Source organism: Dendrobium catenatum, unplaced genomic scaffold (genome assembly GCF_001605985.2).
Source record: "Dendrobium catenatum unplaced genomic scaffold, ASM160598v2 fragScaff_scaffold_1446, whole genome shotgun sequence".
In the NCBI taxonomy this organism is placed as follows: Eukaryota; Viridiplantae; Streptophyta; class Magnoliopsida; order Asparagales; family Orchidaceae; genus Dendrobium; species Dendrobium catenatum.
Genome location: NW_021319908.1, coordinates 933347 through 947808, shown reverse-complemented (window position 1 = coordinate 947808; position 14462 = coordinate 933347). Strand labels below are relative to the sequence as shown.

Sequence of the window (14462 nt, the reverse complement as noted above, 5' to 3'; positions counted from 1 at the left end):
AATGTTCCCCTCCCTCAAGGAGAAAATGAATAAAAAATATTCATTTAAGAGGGATAATGTCGAATAAAGGTGATGCACAAGATTGTGCGAATTATAGAGGTATTAAGTTAATGTGTCATACTTTAAAACTATGGGAGCGAGTTTTGGAGCATAGGTTGCGGCGTGATACTAATGTTTCTCAAAATCAATTTGGATTCATGCCGGGTAGGTCGACTATGGAAGCCATACATTTATTAAGAGGTTTGATGGAGAAATATAGAGAAAATAAGGAGGATCTACATATGATATTTATTGATTTAGAAAAAAACATATGAAAAAGTTCCAAGAGAAGTGCTATGGAGAGTTCTTGAAAAGAAAGAAGTCAATAATGCTTATATTCAAATCATTAAAGATATGTATGTAGGAGCTATTACTTGTGTTCAAACACAAGATGGATTGACCAAGTATTTCCCTATTTCGGTTGGGTTGCTGATAGGAAGTCCTTGTATTCACAAGCAACCTATCCAAAATCTGCGAACCAACAGCAGCCAAATGGCTGTCCACAGCAGGAAAACAGCAGATTTCTGCTGTTTACAGCAGAAAAACAGCACTTGTTCGGGAAAATACGAGAGAAAACTCAAGAAAAGACTTGTATTCCACTTAGACGATGAATAAAAGAGCAAGATACAATTGATCCTCAATTCGAGAGGAGGATCGATCTCTCCCAAATCTCTAGACGCCGCTAGAGCCCAAAGAAACCTAAATCTAAGAGATCTCAAATTTCAGCCAAATTCAAGATGATCAAACCCTAGGAAAATCTACTATTTAATGCATACAAATCAAAAGGAAATCCCTAAACAGTCCCTACATTCAAATTCCCCTCTTAATTTCCCCAAAAAAGCTTCCTATTCGGCTCCCGCAAGGCGTGCGGTGCGCGCGGCCTCCGCCCAGGCGAACAAATCGCCTGTTTCGCGATATTCGGGCGTGAACCGGTCCCGCCTGGACCGGCTGGACCGGTCCAGTGGACCGGTCTAACAGAATTATTTTTATTTAAAAACATATATTAAAAAAACACAAACACAATTGTCAGGCACAAATAAAAATGAAGCTTGTTACAACCCAAATAAATACAGAACTAAGTTCGTAAGAAATTAATTTCTGCAAACAAAATAGCCCATGTCAGTTAAATAAAACTCGTGTGAAACTCAACTCGAATCACTTCAAACTACTTGCACTAAAACAAAGCTATGCAAGCAATAATTTACTTATACTTGTAGGCCATAACAATGTTATTGCTACTTCAGATCTTAGAACTTTTTCAAGTAAGACGCTAAGTTTTATTGTGGAACTTAACAAAAGGAACAGCTTTCCACTTGCTCTGGAAGTTATTTAAGGAAGATTATTCCTATTGCATTTGAAAAAGTTGTAAATGTATCCAGATGCTTTATAAGGACAATTAACACAAGTCAACAGATTTCCAAACAAACAATTGGAAAGGTCTTATTAAAGAGCTACTTTTAAGCCATGTCATGAATCTGTTTTGTTAATCCACTTCTACAGCAATATATAAATAAATATTAAACTCAAATGTATGGAAAAAAGGCACTACTATATAAGACAAATTTGATATGGTTAAAAATTCAGTAATTTTACCTTAATTAAGAGCATCACGGGAAAGGAATAAATAGAACGAGGACAAGAAAATGTAAATTCATTACCCTTTGAAGCTTCCGCATCTGAGATCTTGTTTCTTGGAGACAAAACTCTAGCTTCAGGACTTTCTTCTTTAGTTCCTGGTCAGCTCTCCTATGCTTTTCAAGCTATAGAATATATATAAGCACAAAAAACAATCTAATCAAATTTTACAGAAAACATTATTGGTTCTAAGGCCATAAATGAAGATGGCATACCTGTGATTCGAGTTCTTTTGTTTTGTGTTTCCATTGTGCAGACAAGAAACGGATCTCATCCCTCAATCGAGAAATCTCATCATCCTTGGCAATTAAAAGTTTATTTATTTTATCATAATTTCGTATAGATAGTTCTTCTAAAATGTTCCGCAGCTCACAATCTCTGATATCTCCAGCTTTTGCAACAGCACACTGGATCTCATTCTCCATTTTCAAGACATGTTCTTTTAATTGTTTTTGAGACAGCTCTCTTTCTTGGAGATTCCTTTGCAGTTGATCTAATTGCTCCCCTAAGCTATTGACACGTATTTCATTTTCTTTTATGCAGCTATTTTTCTCATCTAATTCTTTTAGCAAGGATAAACACTGGGACTGGGCAGATTGAGCTGATGCAGCACTAGCCTCAGCTGTAGCATGGGTAACAAAAAGCTTTGATCTTAAATCATCCAACTCCCTCAGGTACTGCGTTAAAACAAAATCCTTAAAAGTAAACACCAAGATTAAAAAAATTGTGACAAGATCATAAAATATAACTGATTTCTTGCATCATTATTGTTTCATAAGGAATTTAAAAATAGGTGTAATCAAGGTGAATAAAAGGATGACGAAACTGAGACAAGAATGGAAAAGCAGGGAGACAGAGGATACCGCAGGGAAGGAGACTCAGAGAAAATAGAAATGTAAATGTCTTATATTCAAAAGAGGTGTACAATGCTATGTATATATAGAGGCTTAAGCCGGTTACAGATTAAATGGAAAATACACTATTTAATTACATTCTAATATGGTCCCTCAAATTAAGCATTCTTTGATCGAATGGTTAATTTGTGTCGGAGATCATTGAATCTTGAAATGGAGAATGGTTTGGTCAGTATGTCCGCCACTTGATCCTTGGAGGGTATGTGTTCGAGGTGAATCTCCCCGGAGCTAATTTGTTGACGGATGAAGTGGTAGTCGATCTCTATGTGTTTTGTACGTGCATGGAAGACGGGATTCTTGGCGATTGCTATAGCCGATGTATTATCACAATGTATAATGGTTGGATTGGGTTGAGGCAGTAGAAGTTCGCCGGCTAAACGGCGAAGCCAGAGGACGTCGGATGCCGCGGCGGAGAGTGACCGGTATTCGGCTTCTGTCGACGACTTAGCCACTGTGACTTGCTTTTTCACCGTCCAGGAGAGAAGATTTGGCCCAATGAATGTGCAATATCCTGAAATAGACTTTCGATCACTTGTGTCGGATGCCCAATCTGCGTCCGAATAGGAATGTAGCTCCAATTTGCCTATGGTGATGGGCAAACCGTAAGAGAGTGTGCCATTGATATACCGAAGTAGGCGTTTAAGGTCTTTAAAGTCTTGGTCGGTTGGAGACTGCATGTGTTGGCAAACCCGATTCGTAGCATAGGCTATGTCTGGTCGGGTGATCGATAGGTACTGAAGTGATCCTGCGAGACGGCGGTAGAGTGATGGATCCGAAAACGGAGGACTGAGAGCTGTCGGCGGGCGAGTCTTGTTCGTGTAGGTGTTGGGGCCGGCTTGCAGTCCTTGAAGCCTGCATCATTGAGAAGTTTAGTAGCATAATGTTCTTGAGATAGAAAGTATCCGGTTGAGGATTGAGTTACCTGGTGCCAAGAAAAAGGGAGATGTGTCCTAGTCGTTTGAGAGCGAATTGTTTTTGTAGCTGATGGAGAAGTCTGTCTATGGCAGTTGTGTTGTTTCCGGTGACAAGAAAATCATCCACGTAGATTAAGATGTATAGCTGAGTTTGTCCGTTGTGAAGAAGAAGTAAGGACGGGTCCGAGCGGGTGAAATTGAACCCTTGTGATTGGAGAAACGAAGTTAGTTTTTGGAACCATTGACGAGGAGCCTGCTTCAATCCGTATAAAGATTTATGAAGTTTGCAGACGGCCGTTGGATTGCTGGAATCAATAAATCTGGGGGGCTGCCTCATGTAGATATCGTCCGGCAAGTCACTGTGGAGGAAGGCATTTGATACGTCTAACTGGTGCAGTGGCCATTGACGATGAAGAGCGAGAGTTAGGAGGAGACGAATAGTCGGCATTTTCGCTACGGGACTGAATGTCTCGGTGTAATTGATGCCATACTGTTGATTGTAACCAAGTGCGACGAGGCGAGCCTTGTGACGATCAATCTGACCGTTTGGTAGAGTCTTCGTTTTAAAAGTCCACTTGCAGCCGAGGACAGGTTTGTTGGTTGGTGGAGGAACCAGAGACCAAGTTGTTTGGCGGCGTAGTGCTTCAATTTCGGCAACCATGGCATTCTTCCAGTGAGGTAGTTTGAGAGCTTGGTTGTAGGAAGCCGGAGGGTCATGAGGGGAAATTTCGGTAAGGAGGTTAAGGATTTTCCTGGGTTTGCTAATGCCAGCCTTGAGTCTGGTGGTCATAGGATGAGTTTGGTGAGGAATGGGGTTGAGTTGGGGTGAGGGATTGTGTTGTATAGGAGCGATAGTTGGTGCTGCCTGAACGGGTTCGGGACTAGAGGAGGTGGTGGAAATGGTTGAAGTATTGTGTTGAGCAGGTTGGTTGGCCGGTATGATAGGTAGAGTGGTAGAGGGAATGAGTAGGGAAGGTGGTATGTTGGTAGGTTTGGTCGGGGCGGTGTGCTGAGACGGGGTGGCTTTGTCTTTGAGAGGAAAGTGAGTTTCATAGAAAACCACATGGCGAGAGGTGTAAATTTTACCTGAAATGATGTCGTAGCAGGTATAACCTTTGTGCATATGCGAGTACCCGATGAAGACGCAGGCATGTGAGCGAGGAGAAAGTTTGTCTTGAGCATAAGGTCGGAGCCATGGATAGCACAGGCAACCGAACGTTCGTAGGTGGTTGTAGTTCGGTAGATTTCCATGTAATCTCTGATGTGGTATGCAATTTGAAATTGCTTTGGAGGGAAGCATGTTGATGAGATAGTTGGCTGTCGAGGTCGCTGCGACCCAGAATTTTTGAGGGAGACCGGACTCGTGAAGCAAGGCCCGTGTGAGGTCCAACAGGTGGCGATGCTTGCGTTCGGCGATTCCATTTTGCTCCGGCGTATGGGGGCACGATAATTGTTGAATGATGCCATTGTCCTGAAGGAATGTCTTGAATGCTCGACTGGTAAATTCGCCGCCTCCATCGGATCGTAAGGTGCGGGGTTTGGTATGAAATTGCGTTTGTATGAGGTTGCAAAGTAATCTGAATTTGGAGAGAGCCTCTTGTTTTGTGTAGAGGAAGTAAATCCAGGAGTACCTAGTGTAGTCATCCACAAAAATAATGTAGTATCGAAAACCATCAAACGAGGGAGTCGATACCGGACCCCAAATGTCCGTGTGAAGCAATTCAAAGGGTGCAGTTGAATTGGAGATTCTTTTATTAAAAACAAGTTTATGGCTCTTTGCCTGGTTACAAGAATCACAAAGAAACGACGTAGGTACAGGTAAAATTTCCGAAACATGTTTAGCTAATATAGAGATAGTGTCCTTGTTCGGGTGACCAAGGCGAGAGTGCCAGGTGGCCGGAGAGGAGACGGTGGACGTGAGAGCCGTCGGACGAGTCTCCGGCGAGAGGCGAATGCTATAGAGCCCGTTACGTAGTTGACCACGAAGAAGAGGCTGTTGGTCCCGGAGATCCTTCATAGTAAAACCATTAGCATCGAAAGTAATAGAAATTTTGTTTTCAGCTGTTAGCTTAGAAACCGAGAGTAGGTTATGGGTTAGTGACGGAACATGTAAAAGCTTGTGAAGAAGGAGTTTACGGGACGTGTCCGGAAGACGAAGAAGACCTTGACCTGTTTGATGAATGGGTAGGGAGGAGCCGTTTGCTGTGAAGACGGTGTCGGAACCTTGGTAGGTCGTTGGGTAGTAAAGTTGGTTTGCGTCCGGTGTAATGTGTGCGGAGGCACCTGTGTCAAGAACCCAATCTTGACTGGCGTTGGTAGCTGGAGTAGCAAGAAGAGCACGAGGTTGACGATTGTCGGTTGGGGCGTATTTCAGATTGCACCGATGCCAACAATTCAAGGCGATGTGTCCAGGTTTGCCGCATATTTGGCAGGTTGGACGAGCGGTGAGAGGCGGGTTAGAGGAGTTAACCGAGTTTGATGGCGGCGCGGGCGGAGGCTGAGAATTCTTGGGTTTTGAATAGCGTTTGTTATTGCTGCGGTTGCGATAATTTGAGGAGTTTGCGGCGTAGAGGGCGGTGGTGGTGGCGGTGGAGGATTGATCGAGAAGAGATTCTTGCTGCAAATGAATTTCTTCATTACATAGAAGTGAATAAAAAGTGTCTAGATCAATGGGGAGAAGGGAATTTCTGATAGTGGATTTAAAAGAATTGAAGTTTGGAGGCAAGCCATTCAAGATGTGAAGCATGATATCTTCTGGGTCGATTTTGGAACCTGACGCCGAAATGCTGTCGACGATGGACTTGATGCGAGTCAGGTACTGTTGCATTGGTTGATCCTTCATCTGGACACGATATAGCTCGTTCTTGAGCTGGATTACTCGGGATCGGCTGATGGGTTGAAGGCGCCGTTCAAGAACCGTCCAGGCTTCATGGGCGGTGGTGGCGGTGATGATGTAAGGAAGGATCGATTGTGAGACCGTCGAGAAGAGAGCGGAGAGTAGATTGCTGTCGACGAGAAGCCAGTTGGCGTGGGCCTCAGAGGTGGAGTCTGACGGAGGTTGGACGTCGCCGGTGAGGTGCCCGGCATAGCCATTTGCGGTGAATTGTTGGAGCAGCTGGGCGCGCCAAATGGAGTAGTTGTCCGTCGTGAGGGGATGAGGAGCAAGGTTCTTGATATTGGATACAAGAAACTTGAGGGGTTGTGGGATATGGCTGGTAGCAGTTGTTGCGGTGGTTTGATTGGAGAAGGAGGAGGAGGAGGAATGAGTTCCAGCGGCTTCTTGATCTCCCATGGCTCTGATACCATGAGACAAGAATGGAAAAGCAGGGAGACAGAGGATACCACAGGGAAGGAGACTCAGAGAAAATAGAAATGTAAATGTCTTATATTCAAAAGAGGTGTACAATGCTATGTATATATAGAGGCTTAAGCCAGTTACAGATTAAATGGAAAATACACTATTTAATTACATTCTAATAGAAACTACCAAGAGAACTGATTTTTGTTAACCGACAGAAGAAATACAAAAGAAAATGTATGACGATCATTAAATGCAATCAGCTTTGCTGTATCATTATAATTTCATTAGGAATGCAAGCAAATACGCACTATTAAAGACGCAGATGACAATGATAATTAGGTAATTGAATTCTCTTTACTATGTTCATCAACTTAAAGGAAGAAATTTAATAACAAAAAGTGTCTTTTTTTTTTTTGCGCTAGAGACAACATGTGCAGCACGTCCAAATTAATCAATGACGTTTAAATGCAAGAACATTTGCATAGATACAAACCAAAGTCTGCAATAACAAGGCAGAAAAACAGAACTTTCTGTAGTTAATAACAAGTGATTTAAAGAATAAAAGTTAACCAATTTTTTTTGTCAATGCTTCAATTTACATGTGTACATTTGTGATTACTAAAAACATTTCCATTGAAGAATTGTAAGATAAATGGTTATAATCCCCAAACAAATGATGTCCAAGTGTTGGGAAAACCTAGGGGCAAACCAAATAAACTATAAAATAACTACAAAAAAACCAATATTTATGTGGTTCGGCTTAAGTCTGCATCCATGATTGCACAGAGATCAAATAATCCACTAAACTTCAAAGAAAGTGCAAAAAAATATTTATACTTAATACAATATTAAAGATATGAATAAAGATATCACTGTCTTACTGTGCAAAAATATAATTACATGTTAAGAAGATGAATACTAGACACAGGGAAGAAGATACCTTCGTTGCTCCAATTGCTATCTTCACCACTCTATTACAAGAGTCTAAATGAAAACTATTTTTCTCTATGACCAATAGCTTCTTCTATTGCTAGAACAGAGAAAGTAACATTTATTCCTTCTTAATCATGGTGAAGAACTCTTGCAAGTACCTAAAAAACTCCTTAGTTTCTTTTTAAGATGACAAACCTCTCCTCTCTGCCACATCATCCTCCCTCTTTATTGCTTCTTGTTGTGGAATGCTCTACAAGTGAGGATTACATGAATGTATATAATGAAAGTTTCACCTTCTAATATTAATGATGAACCATCATTGAAAACTTTGGTAGCTTCCATGTAGTAGCCTTCATTTAGGACTTTATAATAGCCTCTATTTAAAACTTTACAGAAGCCTTTAATTAGAACTTCATGATAGCCTCCTATCTTGAAAATTCAATATCAAATAATATCCAAGCTAATTAATGAAATTAGAATTCACAATTAACAAAACGAAGCTCACAAGTCTTCAAGAAATAAGCATCCATAAATAGCACAAAATATAGTGCTATAGCCCATAGTGTGTCATGTCATACCCCTTGCACCATTTTATGATAAAGCAGGAGGGGTTAAAATTGCATACACTATTTGCACTATGAACATAGCCCTCATATCATGTATTATTTTTATTCATAATATAGGGTTTAAAATTAATATTAATATTAATATTATTTATATTATATTTATTAGTTTTTTTTAATTATAATGAGCGTTTACCAAGACATCTTGAGAGTCAACTATAAACGCAAGGCATGCAATTGACTTAGATGAACATGCACGAGGTCGACGCTACCAAGCAAAGTGGCAAATCTTTCACACTCGAGCTTCAATACTAGCATGCAAGTCATTCACCTTCTCAGCTTGGACAACAAATGTCAATACTAACATGAGAAACCAACATACTCTTAGCTTCAACATAAGAGGTCAACTGCTTCGACAAAAATTGAAGTTCTCAAATTTGATAGAGGTTGATGCTCTCAACTTCAATGTTGATGCATAATGGCTTCTACAAGCGAATGTAATAGAGGATATGATGCACCAACATTTCTCCTCAAAGAGTCGTGCAGTGTCCGACACGTATCCGACACGACACACGTCCGACACTCCTCCGACACGTTTCAGACACGCCGAAAATGTGTCCGATTAAAAAAATAGTAAAAACAAATTGGACACGCGTGTCCGACATACGTATCTTAAATATTATATGAACTTTTTAAAAATAATTTTTTGTATTTAAAATTTTTATTTATTTAAAATATAAAAACTAAATTTTTTATTTCCTATCGACAACACCAAATCAATCGCTCGCACTTAATACGTTATTCATCGAATATTCTCATTTGCATTTCTCTTTGGCGGGTTACAATTTTGATTTCACAACAATGTCTGATGTCATCTCAACATCGACGTCTAACGTAGTTACAGCATCAATATTTTAAAACAATCTCCATATCAAAGTTTGACGTTGTCTTAACATTGATGCTCAATGCTAACAATTTCTACACCCACAACTTGACATCTCATCTTTGTCCAACGCCTTCTCAACATCAATGACCAACGCCCTCTCATCATCGACGACCAACGCCCTTTCAACATCGACGAAAAACGCCTGCTTAACATTGACGCCCAATTTTTATTGCATAACATCAATGTCCGACTCTCGACAACATTGTCATCTCCTCTCTCGATGACTGATAAACATCATCAACGTCCGACTCTCGACATCCTAATATTAATCATTTTAAGCACACAAATTCTAATTAAATGACTTATTATTTCTAAATTATTTTTAAAATTATATTTATTCAACTTTTATACACTATTTTTAAAATATAAAAAATATAATACCACGTCCAACCCTTGTCCATGTCGTATCCGTGCTTGTACATCATAGAATAAAGGTATTTCTCTTACTCTTTTATACATAAAATTTGATGTTGATTTTTAACCCTAATGTTTCTTTTTTCTCAAAAATAAAATTGAGTATTTATTAAAATACTTTTGTCGTATTTAATTAATTGGTTTTATAAATGTTCATATATTTTTCACTGTATTTTTATCAATATTTTTCAACATTTTGAGCTATGGTTAAAATAAAATGAGCTACATCATGAACCATGCACTTCAACTGCAAGAGGAAATTCACACTATGTTGCGCTATTTTCCAATAACATGTGCTACATCATGATAAATCTATTGCATCTTATAGGTTTTTCCTAGGAGTAGCAAGCTTCATTTGATGTAAAAAATAGAGCTTTTGAACCAATAAGACTGTCATATTCAACAATCTATCAACTGTATCTTTTAACATACAAATAAAATTTATATGCCATGAATTGGAGTACAAAGAGTTCAATTAAAACAAATAAAGGGGTTGTTTGTTATGGGGTGCTAGGGGCATAGTGTTTGAAATATATGTTTTTTTTTTTTTTAATTTTAAGATGTTTATTATGAATAAAAACAAATGAAGAAGCTATTTATTTGAATGTATTACTAGTGTAAAGTAGAACAATTTGAAACTTAGATGTTCAAATAAGAAAAAAATACAAGCACTCCTTTGAGGAGTTTAGAATATATCGCATTCAACATATTTCAAAAATTCAAGAAAATTCAAAATACATCACGCTATTTGATAATTGCGATTCCATTGCATGATACTGACAGCCTCACAAATCAGTGCATCGATGACTTGTGAACCCTAACCCTTACGACATCCAAGCTGACAACCCGCTAGTGACACAAACGACCATCGATGTTGTTGACCCTTCCGTCCGCCACCATCATAGGCCCCTTATCCTGCCCTGACAAAAAAAACTAATAATACAAAAAGTGTTTTACTTTTTGGTCATTCAAACACTAAAAAGTGAATTCTTTATTTTACAACTACTAAAACACCATAAAGTATTTTAAATAATTTAAATTAAAAAAAAAAACATAAATTTTAAATAGTTGCAAACAAAAGACCCGTAGAGTATTTCTCTACAAGTCATTTTTTAGAAATAATAATAATCCCAGCCCACATGTATTTTGAATTCCCGCCCGCCCACGCATCTATTTCAAATATGAATGAGTAGTCTCCCTCCCTCCCTCCCTCTCTCTCCCTCCCATTAATAGCAAACCCAAAAAATATGCTCAATACTCTCTCTCTCTCTTTCTCTCTCTCCTCTGATAGCCGCAGTCACCGAATAATAAATGCTAACAGCAAACCTAAAAAATCTACTCAATACTTTATATATATATATATATATATCTCTTCCTCCCGTTAACAGCAAGCCCAAAAAGACCCCAAATAAATTTTTTGAGAACCACGCTGGAGGCTCGACAAGCAACTCGAACTCATTTACGATGGAACGAGTCGAACTTGAGCTCAAGCTCGAGCTCAATTTTTGACAATTGAGCTCGATTCAAACACATCCTAACTCGAGCTCGACTCGGCTCATTTGCACCCCTAACCCTGACCTCAAATCAACTCTACACAAGTCATCCCCAAGCCCAATCCTGCCTCTAGTCAAGCATTCATGACCATCATTCGTGCAATTTTGTTGCATAATGCAAGGGTATTGAAAATTAAGGTGTATAATTGAATGACATATATATAAAGCAATTTCTTGAGGCTCATGGAATGCATTGGCAACCACAACCTAGCACGAGCAACCTTACCCACTATGCACAACCATCGCCCCAACAACCAGCATCGATCCTAATCCCAGACCACATTCTTTGTGCTTATTATCACCATTCACAATCTTGCACCAACAAACCTAACTAAGAGTCCACAGCCATCGCCACAAAATATCCAACTTGCAAAACCACCTTCCACGGCACGTTTTAAACTAAAATCAAAAGACAATTTATTTCATTTTTTGATCAATCAAACAAAAATAAAAAGATTGTGTAGAATATTTTACAACAAACCTAACCACCTAAAAAAATACATAATACAATGTAAATCTACATTGTACTTGAAATATATAAGAATCCAAATTGGGAATAACAATATCTTCATTCCAACTTGAATACATAGCTGACAGTCATAACATATTTTCACCAGCTTTCTTTAAACAATTATATTGAACAATAAAAAGCAAAAGAAATGGAATAACTTCTAAAAGCCATCGACACTGCAACTAATTTAAAAGGCAAGGCCATATAATTAGAAAACTTAGCATTCACAGACTAAGATGCATTCAGTGAGCTTTAACTTGGTTCTAAACTTTATACCAATCGTCAACCAATGTCCCGCTTCATTCAATTTAATACTAGCTTCAGTAATAAATATGAGTTTTTTTTTATCCTGGCGTTACTAAAAAGGTATTCATCCTTCTTTTTTTAACTAAAAAGGTTTTCAACCCTAATACTGCTAAATACGTGAATCTTGACAGCATATTCCATGCATGTAATGGTCGAAAAATTCTAATTACACATATCTTTTAGAACTTAAATTTATTTAGGAAAATGAGCACAACCTTTTGGCCAAGTAGCATTTTTAGTTTATAGAAATCAACATTAGGCGTAAGGTAGAGAACAGCTTAATCAACATGTATAAACAATACAGTCTTTGTTATAAACAGAAGATTTCGTTGTAAAGCAAATAAAGCGAAAAATCTTGACCATATATTACCAATTAAAGGTCCAGCAACCAAGCGAAAACGGAATAAAGAATAAAAAAATACATAAATCTAAATAAGATTTTTGAAAAACCAGAAGCGCTGACCTGTTCACTGTTCGAGGAAGATGCCTTCAACCGGTAATCTCTCTCATTTAAACAATTCTGCAGAGTAACAATCTCCTCTTCCAAATTCCTAGCTTTTGCTTCTGCTAACTGAGAAAGAATTTTGCTCAACTGTATATCAAGAAAAATCCAATGACAAATCATGCAAATAAATAAATTACCTGTCTTGATTGTGCCTCTTGGATAAACGATTCCTCTTGTGATGCCAAACGATTCCGAACATCCTTGAGCTCTGCTGCCAAAGAGACAACATTCCTTCTAAAACTAAGTTTCTTTTCGTTAAGATCCTTCAATAATGGATCCAATTCCAGGGATGAAGAAGATGAAACTGCTTTCTTGCTCTCCAGCATCACAAGTAAAAAAAAGGAAACTCAATTGTAAATCAGATGAAGGCACAATAATTTCTTCCCTGAAGAGAAACAAACATCACTCCTCTAAATCAAAGAACTTCTCCTTAATTAACATTTTACGGAATAAAACCCTTTTGACCCATAAGTGTCAACATCAAAGCAGCAGAAGTTTTATCTGAATTATGTCATTCGCAGGCCAACTCTGGCATCCTGCATTAAAATGGGAGGTCATCGAAAAAGGATTTCACAGCCGCAAAAAAAAAAAAAAAATGTAATTTTTTTTTAATGTTTTGAAAGCTACAATACAAATTACTTCTACATCTCTGCATTAAGTGGGAGATAAATCGTAAGCGTGTCCAAATCCTGATTTATTTATAAATAAAGAAAAATACATGATAACAAAGCCAAGCCACTTGTTTGGAAACTAGAATAGGCCTTTTTTTTTCTCACATATAGATCACGAGAAGTGCGTTCCTTACCTCTCAAAACGCTCTAAAGCGTGTCACGCAGAAAAACAAAAGGAGCCGCTGTCTCCTCCTGTACACTTCAGGAACCCTAGTAGGCTTCACCTCAAGCCCAAAGAGAATTTTAATCAAAATTTCACGACTATCTTTCTCTCTCCTCCAAAGAGATCGATTTTTTATCCTGCCTAGCTTGCTCAGGACCACCAGAAAACCAGACGAATCAAAGCACCTCACGAACATTCAGTTAAAATCTGGCAACTCCACTTCAAGCTCCAAAAACATCAGGATAAACAGTTAAGCGATCAAAAGAGGCAATAAGGGTTTTCTGAGCAGGAGGAAATTGCGTGTGCTGTGTAGAGGGGTTCGATTCATGTAGAAGCTATAAGGGAGAGAATTTTCAGATTCGATGAACGAAGAAAATATTTTGCTGCCTCTTTTTATTTGTTATTTTATTGGTGTAATAAATACTGATTAGGTTCGGAATCCGAACCTCCAGCATGTTGACCCCTCGCGCGCCAAATTCCAAATTTCGACTTCGGCGACTCTTGCTCGTACACGTGGCTGTTTGCGGAGCCGATGGATGATGCCGCGGATGGCAATCACGTGAATCGGCCGTCCAGGAATGATTTAGGTATCAACGATATTTTTTATGGTAAGCCGGCCAGATATTTGATAATCTTGTAGCATGGCATCTCTCCGTTGTCTTGCCCTGGTCAAAATGGAAGGTTTCTCAAATTCATTACATCACTATTCATGTGATTACGCATCTCTTTTAAGTCTGTCAGTTTTCAGTCTTGATTATCACCTAATAAATTTTGAGTTTAAATTTTACACACACATATATATATATATATGAATTTGTCTTACTTATTCTAAATATTTTAAAATAATATTTATATAAATGATTATTAAATTTTAATAAATAAATAAATTTAAAATTATTGTAGCATTAATTTAACTTTATTTAAATTAATATTAATTTTTTTCTCAAACTTTAAGAATTTAATAAGTCAACTTCTTTAATAATAGACATATTGAAAGTGAAAGATCGTGGAATCATAATCAAAAGTTAATTCATAAGATTAATTAAATATATTAAAATCAATTATTTTTATTTTAAGAATTGTTTTCTTAAGGT

The 14462-nt window shown here is 38.1% G+C and overlaps 1 protein-coding gene across 1 annotated transcript in view; it reads right to left on the bottom strand.

Moving 5' to 3' along the window:
* Nucleotides 1–13765, bottom strand: part of LOC110092458 (nuclear envelope-associated protein 2) — a 16261-nt gene extending 2496 nt beyond the window's left edge. Inside the window, exons 1-5 of the mRNA XM_020817014.2 lie at nucleotides 13340–13765; nucleotides 12672–13070; nucleotides 12493–12600; nucleotides 1890–2351; nucleotides 1698–1799 (exon numbers count right to left, since the gene is read on the bottom strand). Of these exons, the coding sequence (XP_020672673.1) occupies nucleotides 1698–1799; nucleotides 1890–2351; nucleotides 12493–12600; nucleotides 12672–12860 (861 nt within the window). The 5' untranslated portion in view covers nucleotides 12861–13070; nucleotides 13340–13765. The remainder of the gene's footprint in view (nucleotides 1–1697; nucleotides 1800–1889; nucleotides 2352–12492; nucleotides 12601–12671; nucleotides 13071–13339) is intronic.
* Between the last annotated feature and the right edge of the window lie 697 nt (nucleotides 13766–14462).